At 36.5% G+C, this 24,048-nt stretch overlaps 1 protein-coding gene across 5 annotated transcripts in view; it reads right to left on the reverse strand.

Annotated features, from left to right (window-relative positions):
- LOC113989701 (dystrophin) overlaps positions 1-24,048 on the reverse strand; it is a 553,659-nt gene that overhangs the window by 242,582 nt on the left and 287,029 nt on the right. For all 5 annotated transcript variants that reach the window (XM_027724535.2, XM_027724552.2, XM_027724569.2 and 2 more), the window contains exon 11: positions 22,340-22,494. In XM_027724535.2, the coding sequence (XP_027580336.1) occupies positions 22,340-22,494 (155 nt within the window). The remainder of the gene's footprint in view (positions 1-22,339; positions 22,495-24,048) is intronic.

Genomic DNA, 24,048 nt, shown 5'->3' on the forward strand with positions numbered 1-24,048 from the left:
AATGAATGCTATTTGATGCACACACTTATGTTAAGTCTACAAATCTGTGGTTGTCTGCATACATCTTGATAGATTTCCTGTCCAGTTTTATAGTTATTTAGGTAGAGACTAAGATACTAGATTTTAGCACATATAATTTCTTGAGTTGTAATTTATCAGAGGAGGCCATGAAATTTTTAAGTGCTAATCTCTCTTTCAAATCCTGTTTCTGGTTGTGAAGAGGTTGTACTCTTGATAAGTAATGATATCACCCTAAAACACAGTACACTGGTCGAAGTCAGAAAACAAAAAAATACAAACACCACCACAAGTTTTGGCCAAGTGGTACTGACTTAACATGTTTTTCGACAAGCGTATAAGCGAATTGCAGCAGAGGATAGTAAGAAAAAATCAGAGTATAGGTAAGGACAACCATTTCAGAAAAGAAAAAAAAAATCCTCCCTGAGAGTCAAATGCCACAATAGCTACATATTTCTACCATATTTTTAATCCTTTAGCACCTTATTTGCTTTTCCCAACCATTTGGTTAGAAAAGGAATTAATTTTTCATTCAAAAAATGAGAAAGCTATTGATAAACCTCAGCACAAAGTCATCCACCATTTTTTTAAAGCTTAAAAATGGACTGGATTTTCATCTCAGTTGTACCTGTTGCCATCTACAAGAACTCTCCACATCATGGCACTGCTTAGGCTGTTTTAGAATGTGTCTCCAGGGGGATGTCAGTAGGAAACACTTCGTTTCAGAATAGTGAACATGATCTCTTTCCTGGCTTTATTCTACCTGGACGTAAACATGTCTTGTGGTTAGGCCACTCTTCAAATTTAAAACAATTGCAATGAAAGAATTTGTTGTTCTTTTGTTAAACTAAAGAATAATTACATAGAAATTACATCTAAATAAGCTATTATTATACATTAAATCAGTATAAACTTAGAAAAAAGACAATAGGAAAATCTTTTACCTGGAAAATCCTATATTGACCTATTTACCATTTTTAGCTCAAAAATAGCATCACAGTTATTCAATACAACTGGGAAATGGAACAAACTTGCAAAAACTAAATATACTTTATCCAGTTCTTCAGAGCACAATTCTATTATAAGATATGCTTTGTAGCATTATTTTAATTCAATTTACAGTGTGCAATATGATAATTAATATCAGTGCCTTTGCAGAATCAGGTATAACACTTTTTTTTACTGCAGTTTCTTCATAACATTAAAGGCACATTTTTAACTCCTGTACACCTGAATTCCTATAAATACACAGCAATGGTCTAATAATAGCATTCTGCAAATACATAGTGACACTTTAAAAACAAAGAACAACACAAGCACAGATATGGAAAGGATACTCAAAGGGAGAGCTGTTGTAAGATTACTAAAAATCAGAATTTATGTTACAGAGAAACTCTAAGACTTCATGAAAAAATATAGTTTTTTATTGATCTGGGTAAAGAATGAAGTTTTCACTATGAAGAATCTTCTGGCCCTTCTATGATGCACAGAAATCTCATGACACATAATTCTTTCAGTTTACAGAAATGTGTTTCTTATCTATGGGCATACTAACACACCTACCAGAAAATATCTAGTACTTTGCATTTTAAATTTTGGGTTAGCTGACATGCAATAAACATTCAGCTACATTGACAGCTCTGCAGTGTATCAATAATTTTCACTCTACTTGGCTTTTTACCTACTTCAAAATTATGAGGTTAGAATAGAGAAAAGAAGGTCTAAACATAAAGACTAAAACTGAGTGTTAAATCCAGTACATGATAAGATAAATTGCACAAAATTATAGGGGAGATAAAAATACGTATATTGACTAAGAAACTATTGCAAAAAAACTAAAATAAAGATTCTTCCTCTTTAGTCTGTATCACCCAAATATGTTTAATTCTATGGTGAGTGCAAGCTGTAAGAAAAAAACATGAAGTAAGCAGAAATATATTTTAGTGTAAATGGAAAACTGCACAGTAGAAACACTACAAAGTACTCCTAATATACTTTATGATAATAAGAAAAAACAGTTTGTATCTGTTCTACTATGACATAAAAATAAACATAGTGTATAACCAAAAGCTTCTTATTCAAGGGAGAAACACTAAAAGTGGGATTCATCTTAGTTTCATCTCGGCACCAAGAAGTCAAGCAATTACACTCTCTCTGCAAAACATGGAGACTAACATTGCTGGAATTTAATTTCTCCTCTATTTTCTGTACACATCTGTTGTACCAGATCAAGGTCATAGTAAATTTTTTTTCTCTTGACTACAACATTAAATCATCTAAAGCTTAGACAATTTTAATTTTACACAAGCCTAAATTTTATGTGTCTAAAAGTAGGTAAGCTGGTCACCAATCTTCCCTGTAAATTTGATTATTAAGAACTGTTGGGATCAGTTGGACTGACCAACTCTAGTTGTCATATGAGCTTTGTGGCAGAACAGAAATTGTGATACTGTTTTAAGAATGCATCAGCTCAAAGCTTCAAGTTAAGGGAAAACAGTGGCATGTCAGATGAAGTGAGACAAGCAATGTGTCTAAGTGTGAAAAGTTATACTGTAAGGAAGACGTTTTTAAGGGTTTTAAAAAAATCCATAAAAAAAGAAAGCTACCAGCCTCTGCTACAGGACATTGCAGTTGTGTTGAGAACCTTTAAAGCTAATATTTTTTTAATGTAGCTCTATAAAAATGTTTGAGAAAATAAGCAGGGGAAAACGAAGTTATCTGAAATCTGTGGGATCTTCAAGTTCATAATCAAGGTATTGTATTATTAACTAAAAACCAGAATTTGTACCATGACATACATGGAAAAAAAATATATACACAACAAAACCAACATCTATACCACTGAACATCTTGTTCCAAAATCTAACAAGAATCAAAAGTGCTGAGCTTTGGGAACGATGGTGTCATTGAGAGTTGGACTTGATGATTCTTGTGGGTCCCTTCCAGCTCAGAATATGCAGTGGTTCTGTGATTAAACGAATCACCAGAGTACTTCATTCTACACTACCCAATCCCATGCAACACAAGGAATACAGTGCTTGAAGAGGCTCCATGAGTGTGAATATCAGATTTTTCTTCAGCTCTATTTGCTACATAATTTGGAATTAATCATTCACATTTTATAAGTATGTGTTTGTCTATTTGAAATTGCATTGCTTATTCACATTACAAGCTACACTACAAGGGTCAGTGATAATGCTTTGAGATGCCCAGAAAACAGGACATACAGTAACTGCAGAGCACAAACTAACAAATTTCTGTTCCCCAGGTATTTCTTTAAGAGCAATAAAAGTGAAGAAACTCTGTATCATTCAGTGTTCAATAGATCAGTAAATCACACTTCCATCTGCAAACTGTAGTGATCTAAAGTTATCATACTGAGATGTAAAATAAAATATCCTGGACTACTGGAAATTATCAGTAAATGGTTTTACTTCTATAGTTCCTGTGGTTCTCCCTCTATAACTCTATAACTGTATTTTCTCTTTGCTGACATTACAATTCAATACAATAAAAAAAAAAAAAAAAAAAAGGTACCCGAATTTCTTTTCTGGAGCCAACTATCACAGAGAATTTGAACTACATGCACCTTCCTGCTAATGCTGGAAGCAGTTTGCACTTTTTCATGAGGTTTATATCCCTTCTGCCAGTATGACAAAGGAACAATTGCAAAGCTTTATTGGAACATTTAATTTTTACTACTGCATAAGTTTAAGCTCTTACTGGTAACCCTTCTTCAGCTGCTTTAACTTTGACTGATAAAGAACCTATCAAAGAGGCAGAATAATCTAACCTCAGATAAAGTGCAAACACAAAGAGATGTCACAGATATGAAAGCAAATGAAATTCTTAAACATGAATTTCCTAAAATAACTATTATTGATATAATTTTGAAATGCAAATTCAAAATAAATCATATTCAATAGTTTTGGGAATGCTGTTTAGAAGAATTTTCTTCCAGAATCTAGGGACTATATTCCATACTGCCAGTTAAAAGTTATTAATGCCTGCCAGTAAGTGATTAATATGCAGATTAACTCTGGAATGGCTGATACAACATTCAGTGGGGAAAACTATGTTGAGATAGCATTTTAAGTACTGCTTTCATTTGGTTTTCTGGATCTCAAGTAACTTGAAACTGCAGTAAGGGACACACAATATTTTTCCAGTAACACTTTTATATAAATGTGCCTTTTAGTTCGACCATTCAAACAGAAGTTACTGGCTTTTGTCTGCTGTAGACACTGGCATATATATGTGGTTCTAAACTTTTTGAGTGATCTTTATATATACATGCTTACATCCCACTATCATCATTTTGTCTGGCTTATTGTAAAGTGTTCTTATCCAAGTTGATTCCCCAGAACTGGAGATTGCCCATCCTTGTGCAACTCTATCTCTGAAACGACTTCTATGTTGCAAATGGGCAGAAAGGCTCAAAGTGCAACTAAACTCAGAGCTACAATATCAGCATCCCAACCGCTCGAGATCAGCATTCAGATTTAGCTGACATACATCCACAGGCCTTTAGGCTCCCATTATTCTGATTAAGGAACCAGTAAAGTTTTGGTGTGGTGGTACAGAATTTTGTACTCTAAAGACAGACTTTCAGGGGGTTTTTTTTAAGTCATTTTGTGCTTCAGTCCCTTACGGTAAGGACTAAGTGACAAACCTGATGAAAAAGCTACCTCTAAAAAGGCAATAGTAACTTTCTAGAACTCTTTGCCTGATCTTTATCACTATTAGTACCTTCCTAAAGACAGCTGATGTGGAGAACTTAAAGAAGGAAAGATTTCATTTCACACATGGAAAGGTCTTTAAATAAACAAGTAAGAATGCCTTTTATGGAGCTCAGTGAGGACATACAGGTATTGCCCTGTTGGTTCAGGTGTATAAACAGGATTCCTACCAGTGATATAAGTCTTTTTGTATGTGCATGTCCTGGTTTCAACTGAGGTAGAGTTAATTTTCTTCTCAGTACCCAGTACAATGCTCTGTTTTGGATTCAGTATGAGAATAATGCTGATAACACACTGATGTTTTGGCTGATGCAGTGTACCCTAAGTCAAGGACTTCACAGGGTCTCATGCTCTGTCAGTGAGCAGAGGTGCACAAAAAGTTGGGAGGGAACATGGCCAGGACAGGTGACTTGAACTGGACAAAGGGACATTCCATACCACAGAACATCTGTGAGAACAAACTGAGAAGAGTTGGCTGGGGGACTGGCTGGGTATCAGTCAGTGGGTAGTGAGTATTATGTATCACTTGTTTCTCTTGGGTTCTGCTACTTTCTCCCTCTCCTTATAATTAAAATTATTAATAATAATAATAATAGCTTATTATTATTATTATTATTATTATTATATTTAGTTTAAATTATTAATTTGTTCTTATCTCAACACAGAAGGTTTACTTTTTCTTTCTGATTCCTCTCTCAACTTGGGTGGAGTGTGTGAGTAGCTGCATCATCCTTAATGATGGCTGGGGTTAAACCACAGCAATGCAGTAGTTCTCTCTCTTACATTTATTTCTCAACAATATAATCTACTGGCTGAGAGCTGACTCTCGATGTTTTCAGATAACCTGAAGGTCATCTCTGCATTGGCTGCATTATCCATATTTATAATGAACAAATAACCAATGAAATAATTTTGAATTCCAGATGTAATTGTGCACACAGAAAGACTAAGTGCAACAGTTGCTCCAAAATAAACACACAAAAGCAGGTCTCTGCAGATTCTCTTACCTTCTGCAGGAAGGAAGAACAAAACCCCTCAATGTCCCCATGTTCCAATTGGAACTCAAGACTGTTTTTATATGGACACAGGAATGTTCTTTTCCTGATAATCACACAGAGTTTCCTAACTGATGACAGTCTCTTCAGATACTAAAGTTCGAACATGTGATCTTAGTAATAAGCCCATATAGTTTGTCCTTACAAATCTCTTGACACACAGGGGAAAATACTTCAAAGAGATGCATTTTTTTTTCCTGAATCGTTTTCCTATTGTAAAACTCTGCAAAACCAGAAAACATGCTGTACTAAAAAATATTTCTGGTGTTTAGCTACTTTGGAAAATGGATGCAGCAAGAGAGAGAAAATATTTTCTTTCTCATTGGCTGGTTTGTTTCTAGTCTTATACCTGTCATAGACCTTCATGAAACAGCCAGGACCTGCATGAAAATAAAAAAATTCATCAACCCACCCCCCTATTTGGTCTGAACTTCTCTCTCTGTCACTAAAGACAGTATATCAATTTGAAAATGTATTTTTGAATTTAGATTGTTTGTCCCTTACATTTCTTTATTAAAGCACCATTGATATTTAATGGCAAAAAGAGGAAAAAAACCCCAACCTGTGTTTATCCATGAAGTTTCAGATCAACCTTGGATATTAACATCCCATCTCTTCTACACAATTATTTTTCAGACTGAGAAGGATTTCTAAAAGCAGAGGATATATCAGACTCTAGGGTACAAATCACATATATGGATTTCTGGACCTTTAAACAACTTCTTTTTAAATAAGCACCTGCCAACATGAGAACAGGGGATCTGTGTTATCCCAAGGAAAATTTCTCATTCACCTTTTTTTAAAAATAATTTCCGTCTCTCTTATGTTCCGTTCACTTATGGGATCCCACACTCCCAAAATGCTTCTTTAAGGGATGACAAACAGAGAGAGAATTAGTAGGAATTTTTCCTAACAGGCTTTTCTTGCACCCATTGTTCTTGTCTCTTTTTCCATGCTTATGCCTCGGCAAAGGTCAAGAATATCTAAAAACATAAGTGTATGTTTTCTTGATGTTCATCATAACCACAGATTATCACACTTACATGGCAAGCTACAGAAAAATCATTAATGAAACTCAGTGTATTCCTTTGTAATTAAAATTAATTACAGATTGTTTTTTATACCATTGAAAACAGTTTATGTGTATTTTCATAAATTTTCATTAGAAGCAATGGCTTTTCAGAGAGTAAATCTTAAGAGTTATCAGGTTAAAGAAAAGGGAATCACAGACATATGAAGTATACAATCACAGACATATGAAATATCACTAAAAATTACTTGTAGATACAGAATAATATTTTGATGAACTCACTCAAGAGGATTTTCTAAGCAGTCCTTACTGACAGCTTAAAAGCAATCTTAGAACACAAAATAAGTAAACAGAAAAAAATTCCAAAGTAAAAAAAACCCAAACCAGAACAAACAACCCTGCAACCCCCCCCCATCCTCCCCCCAGTTCTCTGAACTCACGGAACAGATTCCAGTCTTATCCTCGTATCATTCAAGTAATGCCCCAGCAAAATACGGGAAGATAACACTTAATTATTCTGATATTCCCATTCAAGAGAGAACTCAGAAAAAGAAGAAATATAAAAATCAATACTAAAACCAAACAGACAAAACTTGTCTCTTATTATACCAAAAGAAGCAAAAAGATTATTGTTCTGTTTAAATCTTCTTCATGCTTCGTGGTCCATAATGTGTAGAATTAAGTTTTTCCTTGCATTCCAAAACATTTAATTCTGTTGAGATTTCAAGGCAGTCAACAGTGCCATCTAATAAACAGCATATTAATTACTCAAATACAATTTAGTAATCTTTGCTTTCTAAGACAGTGAAGTATAATTAAAACTGATTGTGAAAATAATTATATTCTAAAAGCACTTGTTTCCTTAGCCTTACTTACTGTAGAAACAACTAGATTTAATAAGACTGTGAAATGCACTGATGGCATTACATGAAATCAATTAGGACTCACAAAGGATACTATTAAACTGTTAGTGCAGTTTTCATTTAAAGAGTCAGCCTCTGAGGACTGAGCTCAGTGGTGTAGCAGAACAGTGATTTGCTACCATGTAAGAGAGAGAAGCCTCAGTTCCCAGGCTGGAAAACTTCTCTGGCAGCACTTACAGTTCTTATTGTACCATACATCATCTTAAGTTAAGTGAGAGTAACACTAAATAAACACATTTTTTCCCCTCTAAAACATGGGCCTCAAGTTGTAGTTACATTACACAAAGATGCTGACAGATCAGATTGACTCAATATGTTTTAAAACATCTCTTCTAGCATGTCAGTATATTTTAAGAAGCATAAAATGCTAACAAAAAAAAATATCAGCTCTGTAATATTCAGATCAGAAGCAGCTGGTAACAAAAACTGGTTAGCATCTGAGTGAGAATGAACGAAGTCAACCTGTCTACTGTTTCTTCCATCAATATAATCTAATATAATCATATTAGTTATAAAGAACCACTCCACATAATTATTCTACAGTATTCAGGAGGTTTCAAACTCCTACAGAAAATTGAAATATAGAATAAGTTCTCCATTATAATGAGATAATGTGATTATAATAGTTCTACTGCAGAAAGATTGTAAAACAACAGGAACTACAACCAGAAGTAATACAGAGTAATACTAATAATTTATTATTACACAGTTTCAACAACACTGGGAAGAAATGACAGCTCTAGTTCTGTTCCTCTGCTCCTCAGGATCATGTAAATATAAATAAATAATTAAATAATGAAATCACTAGAGCCCAATTCAGAAAATTCAGATGCTGTTCAACTCACACTCAGTTCAACAGAACTTCAGTATGTGTTTGATACAAAAGACTTACAGAGAAAATCCTAACTTCAGTGAAGTGAATGACTAACCTTCAACTGACTTCAAAGGGAATAGGATGTTCTGTGATAGTTCTACCTCAACTCTTTTTGGGTGAGTTTCAGAGACAAAAATTCTTAGCATAAGAAATCATAACCCTTCAGCAACAATTCTGGAAAATTTCACAGAGTGGAGAGAGACACAAATATACCAAAACACTAAGTCTAGGAGTGAGGATGGGTACTCTGCTTTCACGTGTATCATTCTATAGGTCTTTAATGAATGTATTATGGTCCAGTAAAAATCTGTGTCTTTGCAAAAAAAAAAATTGCCAAATTTTTCTTAGAATTTATTGAAACTAAAGATGAAAACTAAAAATAAAGCAACATTATCTATTTACTATCCACAAGTTAAGCACCCATACAAGGAGCTATTTAGGAAGCATGAAAGGGGTGCAAAGTTGAATAGAACAAAACTGAGATTAAGAGCATAATATGTAGTCAACGTAAATGATTTTCAACCTTGAGCATTAGGAGCCTGTTCCAGGGGTGCAGTACTAGGTGTTATTAAGTGCATTAATTAACAATGGGAAAAGGGTGCGAAGAACAGAATGGCAAATTTATTTAGATTAGTCAAACCCAGAAGGACCCTGAATAATTCCAGATGGAAAAAATCATCAGGAACTTGATAGAAGAAATATTCAATAGATGTGTTCAAAATACCGGACACTACAAGAAGTATCTAAACTCAGTATACACTGTTGGGTTCTGAACTAGCTGTAGCCTTGAAGACATTCAGTATTTTAAACCAAGACCACCACCTTAATAAAAGTGCCAATACATACTAGCGTCTGAAAGATTACTAGTAATGAAAAGAAACGAATAAATATTTATGTACATCTTTAACTCACTCTCCTGAGGCTGGCTTGGGTATCTTGTCCCAGTCAAGAAGAAAGGAGAGTAATATCATGATGTGAAAGTAAATTTAGCTAAAGTAAAATTTAATAAATACTTTCTATGCTTCTAGTCTTATTTTTCCCAACATGAAAGAACTAACAAATGTCCACAGCTCCAAGGGGTCAGCACAGTATAAAAAGAAAGGGTGTCACCAAAGGCAGATCTGAACTATGGTTTCTTAGTGGCATCTTATTTGACAAGTATATTCTGATAGTGTTCCACAGGAGCAAAGAGAGAAGACAAGCCCTAGGAGAACTGCCTCCCATCCCTTGGAGTAAAACCACACTGTCTTACCAGTCAACTACCACAAAAATAAATCTACTGTCTTGGAAACAGTAAAGGCAGACAGACACCATTAGCAACTAATTAACATAACTGAAGCATCAACTTCAGACATGCTCCAAGCACTGAGAACTTATGGAAATGTCTGAACTGTTTACCATTACTGATAATAAACAGCATGTCTTTCAGATTCTGAAATAAATAAAAAAAAAAACTAAAATCAGCATATAAAAGTCATGTTGTGGGGTACAGAAAAAGCCAATCCAATTTAGATTTAAAAAAAAAATAACACTAAATTAGACTCAAATCTAACTCGACATTAATTAAAAAAGTAAGAAATCATATAAGTAATGGGAAAAAAAAAACAAGAAAAAGAAAACAAGGAAAATAGAAATCATGTAATAATACTAAGAAAAAATGCAGACAGCGGGAAATGGGTGTTTCAAGCTTGACCCTCTAGGTACTTCAAAAAACTTTGTTTTTACCATATCCTGTGTCAAGTAATCAAACGGAATCTCAGAAATATGCAACACATGTTAACAGATAAAAATAATACATTTTTCCTTTCTTTATCCACAAAAAAGAGGACCTGTAGATTCACTGCCACAAGGCACTACTGTGCTTAAGCAGATATGTATTAGATATATAACTGATTATATATCTTGTACGAAGGAAGAAACTGCAGACATGGCAGCTAGAGTGATAGTTCCAAGAGCTATTATTTCTTATCATTTGCAGGAGATAGTATTTTTTTATAGTTTGCAAGAGATGTAACGCTTACTAGCTGGGGAAGAGTTCTACATTTTTCAAATTTGTCAGGGAACATATCATAGGTCAGTTAAATTTGGGGTGTAGGTCAAGATGTGATTGATACTGGATGATAAACACAATATGAACAGACCAATCTTATCTTTTTCACAGATTCCTTGCTTACTTACTATTCTCCTTTTATTCATCTGTATCAAATATGGCATAAAAGCTCTGTCTTCAAGATTTAGTAGTTGAACCTCATCTCTGCAGTGATTTCTCACCATCCCTATTTTAGGATGTTGCCAATTCTACTGCTGTCCAGTCTGCTCTCTGGATTACCACTGCCCCAGGTCTCTGTCTCTTGTGCCACTGATTCTCATCAGGAATTGATGTAATTTGTCCAATTCTTTGTGAGTTTTTATAAAAACACATTATTGAAATTTTGGTCATAGTTAAAACACAGCCACACAACAACAGGCAAGCACCACCGTTGTCAAATCAACACATTTGGTGGTAACTTCCAAAGAGAGATTCAACATTTAATAGGCAGACAGAATTATCCTCAGTTTCAAACACGACTGACAAGCCATTGAGGAGGAAGCTTAGACTGCCTGAACAGCAGCTGAGCAAAAGCTATACAAAAATCCAGGGAAAACACCAGGGAAAACAAAACAAAGCTATCACAAGAATAACAATGCAAACAAAAGATGACAACTAAGGTCATATCTCTTTTTGCTGGCACTCTGCAGGTCCATCAGCTTTATTAATTTCTCTTCAGTTTGTTTTAAAGGACATGAAGCCTGATAAGAAGTCTACTGAGGGGAAAGACATTCATTTGTTCTATGAGCTTTGGATGACAGCAATAATCAGTTTGCTATAGTTTGTTAATTTATCTGCAGGCTAATTGGAAATATATTTAAGGTAGGACTTTCAGGGCACAGAGTTCCTGTTCAAATAGAGACCTTCTGTTCTTGTTCAAATAGAGACTAAAACTTTCTAATCACTTAAGAAAATCACACCTTTAAGAAAAAGAACAAAACATTTGTCTTAATCTTCTAATGGAGTAGGAACAAAAATTGACATTTCTGTTCTTTCTGTCACAAAATTGGACCTAGTCTGCTTTAGTACCTTGCTCCTCCTGCATCTCCTGTGGATCCAAAAGAGGAATATTTCTCAAATGGAGTTTTTCTTTGAAATGCCCACATTAAGCTCCAGTTATGATTCCAAGTTTGTTCACAAAACTGCTCTCCCTTTAGAACTCTGTGCCATAAACTATTTAGTGATTTTGTCCAGTTGGATTTCACTACGACATGAGTACTGTTCTCATTTTCTCCAGAAACGAATAAACAGCATTAAACACACAGCAAATATTAAAAAAGCAGTAGGATTCTTAGCCAAGAGCAAAATATAAACCAAGAGAAAAAATAATGGAAATAGTAACTGTCTGAGTAGTAAGGAATGCGCTTCTAAACATTCTACTTTCACTTTTCCTGCTTAGTTTTTATTGCTAACATGCTCTCAGTATTGGAAGCTGAAGGTCTCTTTGCAAAATGCCACCCCTATCCTCTTTTTTAATTGCCTATAATTAAATCTTTAAGATTAGATGACATGTAAAACCCCAAACCACCAAACTCTCCATGAGTTGAATTCATGGTGCCTAGAGACCTGAGTAAATTCTCTGTGGGACAGACAAGTTGAACAACGAATTTAAAAACAACAACACTCTTCTCTTTGAGGTCATTTCTGTCTGTCTGTGGGAAGACTTAGCAGACCTACACATGATCTATCACCTTTCTGGAAGTGATAAAGGTACTAGACTATATCTATATTTATATTCAAGTGATATGAGAAAATTTAGGTTGTCCAGACTGGTGCTAACAACATGTCCCTGAAGTCACAAGGATCCAGAGATCCTTTTCATCAAGTACTGTATTACTGCCATTACCCTCTCCTGAAATAACTCAAGAACTCTTTGTTTTTAGTCCTTAAAGAGTTTCTCAAAAAACACAGGAATTTGTTCACAAAAATGGAAATGATGAATCAGAGAGTATTCTGGGTAAGATTGCTTTTTCAGTGCTTCCTACCAGCATTTTGAAAGTATCAGATATTCAAGACTATCCTCTCACAAAGTAAACCACAAACACTTGCTACCATCAATTAAATTCTCATCTTGGATCCACATACTTATGTCAGTACTGTAGAAGTATGGTCAGCTGAGTGGAGAATTAAGATAAAACTAGAATATAAGCAGGTAAGATGACTTTCCAGATCTCCTGATTACAGGAGCTTCACTGGTGGTTTTATTTACATCTTTTTATAATTTTTTTCCTATATGTGGATGAAATTTCATCATTCTTTAGGACATTAGGAAGAAAAAATTGCAAAGCAATGTAAACTGATGTCATTGCTGATAAACTTGAGATTATATTTTGTACCTAAATAGTTGTTTGAGAGTGTAGGCAGTTAGTAAAATGTCTTTCAAATAGGTAACCTCTCTTTTATCTATCATCATAAAATAACCCCTGTGCACCAAATGGCTTTTTATGTATACTTTTAAAAATGGATATATTAAGGGATGATGCAAGTAAAACACAAACAGAAAAATATATCAAATTAAACTCAGAGCACTGAAACCTTGTCATTCCCTTCCCTCTTATAGTCCTTTTTTGAGGGTGCACTATTTTATTTAAAATAAAGGTAACAGAATAGAACAAACAAAACAAAAAATACTTTAATCCTTTATCTGAAAACAACTCTTAGGTACCTTCAAAGACATCTGTAATTTTAAACACAAAAGGTTTAACATTTTTGCATCACAAGCTGCTAATAAAGAATTTTTGTTTAGAGTTTGCTAATATTACTAACTGCTGGAGAGCAGTTTCTGAGAATTACGAAGTACTGCACTGACAAATTAGTTTCATGAAAATTAAAAGGTTCTTGTGCCCTTTTGTCTAACACGAAAGACATGAGAATCCCATATAAAATTCAGACTTTCCAGAAGACTTCTAGACTAAATGCTCTTTTTTGAAAACTTTATCTCTTCTGTTCAAAACAACAGTCAATAGAGATACATTAGTCCTTCAGAAAAAAACATGCTGATGTTTAAAGTTATTTGGTCCTTGACGTAGTCTCAGCTATGATACCTGAGACTGTAGAGACTCACTTTCATTGATTAAAATAGTTTTAGTGATTAAGTAAAAGTGTTTAAGTCTTTAAAGAATTAAAACCAAGTCCAGTTCTCAAAGACAGCATCTGACAATCATCTAGACTGAAAATTTACTTTTTTAAATAGGAGGGACAACAAAGATAAATGTACATTTGCACGGAGGATTTCTTGCTCACACCCACACAAAGGCAGCTCTACAGCCAGGACAAGGACTGCAGGCACAGATGTGCAAACAAACTTCCCATGTAAACAAGGTTCCCATGGCCACTCACATTTTCAATTTAGTTGTTTCACTGCGCTCAACGAAAGTGTGCCTGCACAAAAAATTATAATAGCTGTTCATACTCATGGATCTATCTTATTCAACCCTCAGACTATTACCCGCTGTTGGTTGTCCAGGTTGGAAGTGATGACATCAATAATAGGAGTACCAGGGTAATTAAAAAAGATTTTAAGGCTCTGACCCGATCACTTCATGGGACAGGAGCACAGGTAGTAATTGGCTCAGTTCCTGTGCTAGCTGGGATGAATGAGGAGATAAATGAGGAGAGGTTTAGGAAAGCACAGCTTACCAATAGGTGGCTTAGAGGATGGTGCTATCGTCAAAATTTTGGGTTTTTTGATCATGGGGCAAACTCCATGTTGCCTAGTCTTGTTAAACCAGATGGGCTTCATCTATCTGGGAAGGGCAAAAGAACTGTAGCCCGTAAGTTGGCAGGGTTAGTTAGGAGGGCTTTAAACTAGGTTTGAAGGGGGAAGGGGCGGCAACTGGGCTCTCCAGAAATAAGCCTAAGGGTGTAGAGCCCGAGTTGAGAATAAAATCAATGGCCCAGCTGAAGTGCATGTACACCAATGCACGCAGTATGGGAAACAAACAAGAGGAGCTGGAAGCCATAGTGCAGCAGGAAAACTATGACATAGTTGCTGTCACAGAAACGTGGTGGGATGACTCACACGACTGGAGTGCTGCTATGGGGGGCTACAAGCTCTTCAGAAAGGACAGGCAGGGAAGGAGAGGTGGAGGGGTGGCTTTATATGTTAGAGAGTCTCTTGACTCTGTTGAAGTTGAGGTCAGCAGTGACAAGGTTGAGTGCCTGTGGACCAGAATCAGGGGGAAGGCCAACAAGGCTGACATCCTTGTGGGTGTCTGTTACAGACCGCCCAACCAGGATGATGAAGGAGATGAATTGTTCTACAAGCAGCTGGCAGATGTCTCAAAATCTCCAGCCCTTGTGCTCATGGGTGACTTTAACCTGCCGGATATCTGCTGGGAGCTTCATACTGCAGAGAAGAGGCAGTCAAGGAGGTTCCTGGAGTGTATAGAGGATAATTTCCTTCATCAACTGGTAAATGAGCCTACCAGGGGTAAGGCCCCACTAGACCTACTGTTTACAAACAGAGAGGGGCTGGTGGATGATGTAGTGGTTGGAGGCCGCCTAGGGCATAGTGACCACGAAATAATAGAATTTTCAATCCTTAGGGATGTAAGGAGAGCCATCATTAAAACTTCTACTCTGGACTTCCAGAGGGCAGATTTTGGCCTATTCAAAAAACTAATTCAGGGCATACCCTGGGAAACAACCCTTAAAGGCAAGGGGGTCCAGGAGGGATGGACATGCTTCAAACAGGCAATTTTGAGCGCACAGGAACAGGCTATTCCAGTGTGCCGAAAGGCCAGCCGGAGGGGAAGACGGCCGGCTTGGTTAAATAGGGAGGTTCTGAAAGAAATCAGGGATAAAAAGAAAGTTTACAGACTGTGGAAAAAAGGGCTGGCTACTTATGAAGAATTTACGAAGAGAGCTAGGTCATGCAGGAAAAAAATTAGGGAAAGAAAAGTGGAATTTGAAGTTAATTTGGCTAATTCAGTTAGGGATAACAAAAAGTCCTTTTATAAATACATTAATAGCAAAAGAAGGGGCAAGGAAAACCTCAATTCTCTGTTGGACTTGGAGGGAAATATAGTTAACAAAGATAAGGAGAAGGCTGAGGTACTTAACACCTACTTTGCCTCAGTTTTTAGCAGTAAGACAGGTGGCCCTCAGAACAACTGGCCTCTAGAGCAGATAGACAGAGACAGAGAGCTGAATAGCCCTCCTGTATTCCAGGAGGATGTAGTTAGCAACTTACTGAGCCAGCTGGATCCTAACAAGTCTATGGGACCAGCCGGGATCCATCCCAGGGTGATGAGGGAGCTGGCAGAAGAGCTTGCCAAACCGCTCTCCATCATCTTCCAACAGTCCTGGCTCTCTGGGAAGGTCCCAGATGATTGGAGGTTGGCGAATGTCACCCCAATCCACAAAAAAGGCTGCAAGCAGGACCCTGGCAACTACAGGCCTGTCAGCCTGACCTCGGTGCCTGGCAGGGTTATGGAGCAGATCATCCTGAGTGCAATCACACAGCACCTTCAGGATGGACAAGGGATTAGACCCAGCCAGCACGGGTTTAGGAGGGGGAAGTCCTGTCTGACCAACCTGATCTCTTTTTACGATCAGGTGACCCACCTGGTGGATGAGGGGAAGGCTGTGGATGTGGTCTATCTAGACTTCAGCAAGGCCTTTTACACTGTCTCCCATAATATACTCCTGGAAAAGCTGGTAGCCCATGGCTTGGACAAGTGTACCCTCTCCTGGATTAGGAGCTGGCTGGAGGGTCGGGCCCAGAGAGTGCTGGTGAATGGAGCTGCATCCAGCTGGCAGCCGGTCACCAGTGGTGTTCCCCAGGGGGCTGTGTTGGGTCCAGTCCTGTTTAATATCTTTATTGATGATTTAGATGAGGGGATTGAGTCCATCATCAGCAAATTTGCTGATGACACCAAATTGGGAGGGAGTGTCGACCTGCTGGAAGGCAGGAAGGCTCTGCAGAGGGATCTGGATAGACTTGAGAGATGGGCTGATTCCAATGGGATGAAGTTCAATAAAGCCAAGTGCCGGGTCCTGCACTTTGGCCACAACAACCCCCTTCAGCGCTACAGGCTGGGCACAGAGTGGCTGGAAAGCAGCCAGGCAGAAAGGGACCTGGGGGTACTAATTGACAGGAAGGTCAACATGAGCCAACAGTGTGCCCAGGTGGCCAAGAAGGCCAATGGGATCTTGTCCTGTATCAAAAATAGCGTGGCCAGCAGGAGCAGGGAAGTGATCCTTCCCCTGTACTCTGCGTTGGTGAGGCCACACCTTGAGTATTGTGTTCAGTTCTGGGCCCCTCAGTTCAGAAAGGATATTGAGGTGTTGGAGCGGGTCCAGAGAAGAGCAACAAGGCTGGTGAAGGGACTGGAGCATAAGTCCTATGGGGAGAGGCTGAGGGAGCTGGGGTTGTTTAGCCTGGAGAAGAGGAGGCTCAGAGGTGACCTCATCACCGTCTATAACTACCTGAAGGGAAGTTCTAGCCAGGTGGGGGTTGGTCTCTTCTCTCGGGCACTCAGCAATAGGACAAGGGGGCACGGGCTTAAGCTCCGCCAGGGGAAATTTAAGTTGGATATCAGGAGAAAATTCTTTACAGAGAGAGTAATCAGGCATTGGAATGGGCTGCCCAGAGAGGTGGTGGATTCACCGTCCCTGGAGATTTTTAAACGCAGATTGGACGTGGCACTGAGTGCCATGATCTAGTAAATGGACTGGATTTGGACCAAGGGTTGGACTCGATGATCTCGGAGGTCTTTTCCAACCCAATCGATTCTATGATTCTCTATGATTCTATGATTGTAGGAATGACAACCAAGCTTCTAAACAACTGAAGAATGGAAAGGAAAAGGATGCGTTTGCTTGAGAATGTGAATCCTTTGCTGCTTGACCTGAGCATTCCAAGCCTAATGAATAAACAAGCTCTTGTGAGATGGTTCCTACATACAGTCTAGATACTGAAACCAACTATGAATCTTCAGTATAACTCAATACAATTCACACTTCTGGCTGTTGCTGACGTGTAAATGCAGTTCTTCTCACCTAGAATGTAATTCAACTGTAAAGTAAATGTGACTACTACCACAAGCAACATAAAGTAAAGCACTATTAGGACAGTTACAGAGTATTAAGAAAATCTGTCTCCAGCAGAATGATCAAGCTCTTTCTGTGCAGTTAATAAAATTATATCTACAAACTTCATGTACAGATAAAGTTTACATTTTAAAAATTGTATTTTTATAGCAAGCAACCACTGATAAGGAATACTTTGTTGCTCAAAGACCAAATCTAGGTTATGACCTTTTTCACACTTATAATTACTGTTATATTATGCATTTACATAGGAAACATATGCATCATACTTTTGTACTTTTTATGTCCTTAATTTGTTTGGCCATTTGCATTTCATACTGTCTAGCTGACATGCAAAATCAAGGTGTTTATAAAACTGCTGCATTGGAGAATTAACAACATTCATAATAAAATATGGGAGTTGGTAACTCAGGTCTTTCAAAGAGGTTTATAAACACAGCTACCTCTCTCTACCTCCTGCCACTCCCTGTCAAACTCCGCACAACTTAAACTAGTAACAACATAAAAGTAATTATATATTGATTCTTCACTGTCCATATCCTTTAATGTAGAAAAGGAAGTCACTTTTTATGTTTTGATTGACGTGTGTCCTCTGTCTTGTCTCAGGAGCCAAAAACAAGCATGTTGAGCAGTGAAAACTCTCAACACCTACTGTGTGGCCTGAGCTCCATTGAACTTGATCACAGGAACTGGCAGGTGATGCAAAAATTTCAAGATGTCTATTAGACAGGGGTGGGTTGGAATATTAAACAGTTCTCAGAATAAGTTATGCAATTATTGTCACAATATATACTCCATGTAAGAAAGATCTAAGTCCCTGCTTAGCTTAGTATTTAGTCAGTGATATTTAACACTTTTTCTGGGTTCCCAGGAAAGGAAAATTTAAGAAACTGTTTATGTTTTTATATGATAATTCACATAAAATATGAGTGCCCACAAAAGGAAGTAGTATCATAATGCTACCATAACAAACATTTTTAATACAGTAAATTTCAGTGATTGCTTCCATCATAGCATTTTTTTTCCCTTTTGAGAACTCTTCAGTTCGTCTGTTAGATTTATTTTTGTTAATGCAAGCACTTTCTCTTTAGCTGCCTAAGCTTAAATAATATAGTTATTTCTTGGAAAGTCAATGCTTCTAAAGACAAGAGGAAGATGCCTCTTTAGAAGTCCCTCAGGCTTTTGCCCAACTGACTAGTTCATATGCTTTTTTACTGTATCCTCGCAATATCAACAACAAAGGTAAAAATTAAAAAGTGGCAAGTGAAAAAAGGTGAAGCAACCATCAAGCACTTACCAACTTGGCTATTAAAGGAGCTAGAGAATGGTAATCATTATAGTTCAATGTTATAAAACACAATAGTAAGGCAAAGGGTAAACACACAGCAATCAGCTGCAAATCTACTTAAGCAAAACAAAACACAAGGTAGCAGATGTTGCCTTAATGACTGAAGTACTTGCTTTGGCAACTACTACCAACAGGTAAAGTGGAATTTTACTGTTGCTTGCCTGCCTGTTGTTTTAATAACTTGGTTCATGGAAAAGGAAGTTTCAAATTTTCTTACACTGACATACAATTCTGATATTACACTGACAAACAATTCTGACAGATTAAAGGAAAACCAGTTCAAAACAATGTCAGCAAGTTTTTCTTTTTAAAAGAAAATATTCTCAAATTAAATAGGCCATTCAAATATCAATATAGAGAGAAGAAAGCAAAATCATCAGCTGAGTATTTCCTCTTGGCACTTAAGACATGCATAAACAGTGATAAAACTGCTTCTAAAATACTGGAAAAATGGTAAAGAATATTATTTGAAATGTATTTCTAAATCACTGTGAAGTCACCAAGTCATTAGAGCAATATTCATGGTCTAAAATGAAAGTAACATACACGGATATATCTGAAATTATTGCATACATATCTCAGTGGAAAACTAGTCTTTCTTGGAGACTGTGACTAAACAATTCACATGTCAGTAGAATTACTTTCTACTCTGTAAATATTCTCTTACAGTTCAAAAGATCCCCCAAACCATAAAAACACTATTTTTTTTCCCTCTATGCAATAACCTGAAAGCTGAAGCATAGAAGGAGGGCTAGAAAACCAAACTGAAAAACATCCCCAGAAAACAGAACAAATTGGTATTTTAAGTTATCCAAAATACCATGGACTCCATCATCTCTTTCCACAGGGCTGTTTAACAAAAGAATCTGAGATAATTGAGTCCAATCAGTAACCCAGTGCTCTCAAACCCACCTCTAAACCACCTCTAAATGGCCCTAAGTCTCACATCTACACAGCTTTTCAATCCCTCCAGGAATCTATGATTCTCTTTCAAGACCTCACTCAGGAGCCACTGCATGAGCAAAGGGCCTGGTTACTGCTTCAAAGAAACCTGAAAGATCTACACGTGGAGAAAATTTTTCAATAAATTCTTGTGCTGACTTAATGCCTTACTATGTCCACATTTATCAGTCTCACAAAAGACAGACAGAAATGTGATCCAGCCCTTAGAGAAGATTATCAACTACTGTTTGCAGCATGCTTCTTTTTCAAGTTACCAAATCATGAGAAGTCTTACAAAAATTATATACAAAAAAATGAATTAAAAATACATTAGAAAAGTAGTAACATCATACAATCAAAAAATAGGAAACTAGTTTCACAGTTACCTGCTCAAGCTTACTCCTATCCTCTTTTGTAATTCTTAAAGTGAAATGTCAACTCAGTCACATACACAGCTCTCTTCTAAGACGGAAAACATTTACTGCAGTAATTCATCTAACATCTAACTTCTAATAGAATCATAAAATCAGCTGGGTTGGAAGGGACGTTCGAGATCATCAAGTCCAACCCTTGATCCACTAACACTGTGCTTACTAGACCATGACACTAAGTGCCACATTCAGTCTCTTTTTAAAAATCTCCAGGGATGGAGAATCCACCACTTCCCTGGGCAGCCCATTCTAATGCCTGACCACCCTCTCTGTAAAGAAATTCTTTCTAATATCTAACCTAAACCTCCGCTGGTACAACTTGATACCACATCTCTGTATTTTGTAGAAGCTTGCAAAGAATGCATGTTTAAGAGTCTGTACTCTCTCTTAGCCTAGTATTGGCTTAGCACAAGCAAGAATGGCAATTCTCACATTTGGGTAACATTAAACATACCTGGGCTTTGCCTGAAGCATTAACAGGTTTAAAGATTCTCTCATACTTACAATTACTACCTGAACATCCACAGCAGCTACAGACATATCCTGGACTTCTCATCAAGTAGGGGTTGTAGTTCTAAATACAGACAAAACCACTTTCCTTTGGTTCTCCCCTCTAACCCTTTGAGCCTTTTTTGTCCAGAAACAGATGTTCCCCTTAAACTGCTTCTCAGACCACAGAGAGCAAAATGCTTTTTATTAAAAGTATGGCTACTACTAATAAGGCTAAAATGGCTACTATTATAACAGGAGAAATGCAAGTAGATATTAATTGACTGTTTATACTAAATTCTCAGTTTAGTTATTGCTCTTGTTAAAAATAAAAATTTTTCAAATTATTGTCTGCCTTTCTTTTAGTGGACATCAGTAGTATCCCTTCTCTCATTTGAAGAGTGTCTTAAGTCAGTGGTAAGTCTGCCTCAGAAAAAATGCCTTTAAAGTGCCTCATTCATACGAATATCAAATTAGAGAAAAAGTGGTAATAAATTTCTGTAGTCATCAGCGATTTAAGTAACTATTGTTATGCAAGAAGATCTACTGAATTTACTGTATATTTAGCTAAACTGACTTTTCTGGCCTTGTTAATACACTTTAATTAAAAACATGTTAAGATCTAATTCATTTCTGTTTACAGGTATAAGCTGCAAAGCTTAATCCAAGAAATAGATTGAAACAACTTTCATATAAGATTTACACATCTCATCTAATGTGCAATGATTTAAAATTCTTTTACCACTATAAAGAAAGTAATTTTTATTGCAATATGTTCTAATTTTATAGGTTGTCTATTGGATGATTCACAATTTGGAGACAAGCTGCAAAAAAATTGATTTTAGAAAGGAATTGGAATCTGAACCAAACACTGAAAGACTGTGAAATGTAATAAAGAATGTGGTCAAGGATTTAACAGAAACTTTCTTGACTAGAGATTTGCTTCAAAGGTACAGGGTAACATTTCTTCTATCTGCTTCAATAGGATGTCTGTCATTTTCAGATTTAGTTTATGAGTAAAAATAACTATTGTGATTGTGATGTGGAGATAGTACACAGACATATGAAGCACTTAATTTTAAATATTTTAAATACCTATCAGTTGAAGTTAGTTAGCAACTGTTTACAGCAGAGGAAAATTGGCAGGAAGCAAAACTTTATTTGAGAGAATTAAATGGCATTCCAAAGACGTATTTCCAAAAAATTCTACAGAAGAGTCATGATCCTTTCTCACTACAGTCATGCCATTTGCAAAAGTTATATCGCCTATAATCTCCAACCAAAGCTGGGCAATGAATGTTAATGAAGTTTAACAACAAATCTAATAGCAGAATTTATATCCTACCTTTTACTAATGGCAGCCCACGTCGCATTAATGTTGTCTGTCATCAGTTGTACTTTTCTGGTGTCATCTGCCGAATAATCGCGGAGCAGTTTAAGTGCCATGTCATTTGCTACATCTACATTTATTTGCCATTGTCGTATTTCTTTTGCAAATTGCTGAAGTAAAAAGAGAAAGAAAGAATAAACCTCAGAGAAACATAAAATGATCACATACATTGTATGATTATTAGAGAAGGAGATGAACAACTTACACCATCAATATAAAAAAAAAAAAACTTGCTCAGATTTACTGGTAATGAAGGCCAATCTTTTTAAATGTTTTAAATTCTTTTAGTCATAAGACCACAGGACTGCTTCTAAACTCTAAGAGGGCTAAGCAAAAAATTCCTAAATGCTGGATAAGACATGACAGCCCAAACTGATAAACACTGACTACAATGTTGACTATTCTTTCCTGAGACACAAAAAGATGATGGATGCAGTATTATGCATTATGAAAACTATGATAGTTTGTGATGTTGAATTATACTGAGATGGAAAATATAGTGAAATAATGCTGTGAAATGATAGTGAGATTTGGACAATTAAGACCTGTGCTTTCAGATTATTTTTTATAATTTAGTTCATTTTAACAAATTGTTTATGTAATTAGTGCCATCTACTGGAACAGCACTAAATCTGCAATACAGCAAAATACTACTGACAAACTCATCAATATCTTCATAATGCTAATTTCCACTTTTTAATATTAAGGAAGCTTTTTAAATCTTGGTCATTCTTTGTTTCCCCCTTTCCTCTCCTTTTTGTTCTCTCCACCTATGCCACTTGCCTCATTCCAGAAGCAGGCCAGGAAATCCAGAAACTCATTCAATCAGGAGCCAGCTCCCATGCATCTTTCCTGTTACTCTCTTTCTCAGAGCAAATTTCCATATAAATGCACTGAAGCTGCATATTTAATTCATAATGTGTAACAACAAAATGAAAGAGCAAAGATAATTGATTGTCTACTTATACTTTTGTACTAGGCAGACTCCAACTAGCCAATAAAATGGACAATGCAAGTGGAAAAAAGTTTGTATTTGCAAATAGAAATAGTAAGTTGTGTGTAAACATTTGAAGCTATCAGCAAAAAAACCCAAACAGTAAGATTTTACTGTCTTTATTGTTGTGCTTTAATACACAAATCAGGAAATGCCACTAAGAAGAAATAGCTTTTTTCTCATTCTCCCAAAGCAGTATTCCTCTGGAAATCTTGTTTTGACTCAGATAAGGAATTCTCCACAGAAATCTGAACTTACATATGTAATCCCTGATGAAAGAGCCTAAATACTAAGTAAAACTAAATAAATTTTGAATATTTTATGCATTTATGTTTTACTCTCAGAAGGTCTGTAAATGATTTTGATTAAGATTGGGACGAAAATGTACTCGATCTCTGAAGAGAGTTCAGATGGAGTTTTGAAGAGTTTTAATTTTTCCTCCCAACTCTTACCTTTTAAAAAGCTGCTTCAACATCCCTAGGTCCTCTCCATATTTTAAAACTGAAAACATGTATTTCCTGTCTTTCCTGTGTTATTCCTTCCTGAGAGGGCAGATCACTCAGCTACTGTGCACCCTCAGGTACTAAGACAGCAACTCGGTTCTTTTGAACAAGGGATTCTATTTCTAATGATCAAACATCAGGAGGAGGCTACTAACCCCTAATCCCCC

This window comes from Pipra filicauda, unplaced genomic scaffold (genome assembly GCF_003945595.2).
Source record: "Pipra filicauda isolate LSUMZ 115617 unplaced genomic scaffold, ASM394559v2 scaffold284_size963001_pilon, whole genome shotgun sequence".
NCBI lineage: Eukaryota > Metazoa > Chordata > Aves > Passeriformes > Pipridae > Pipra > Pipra filicauda.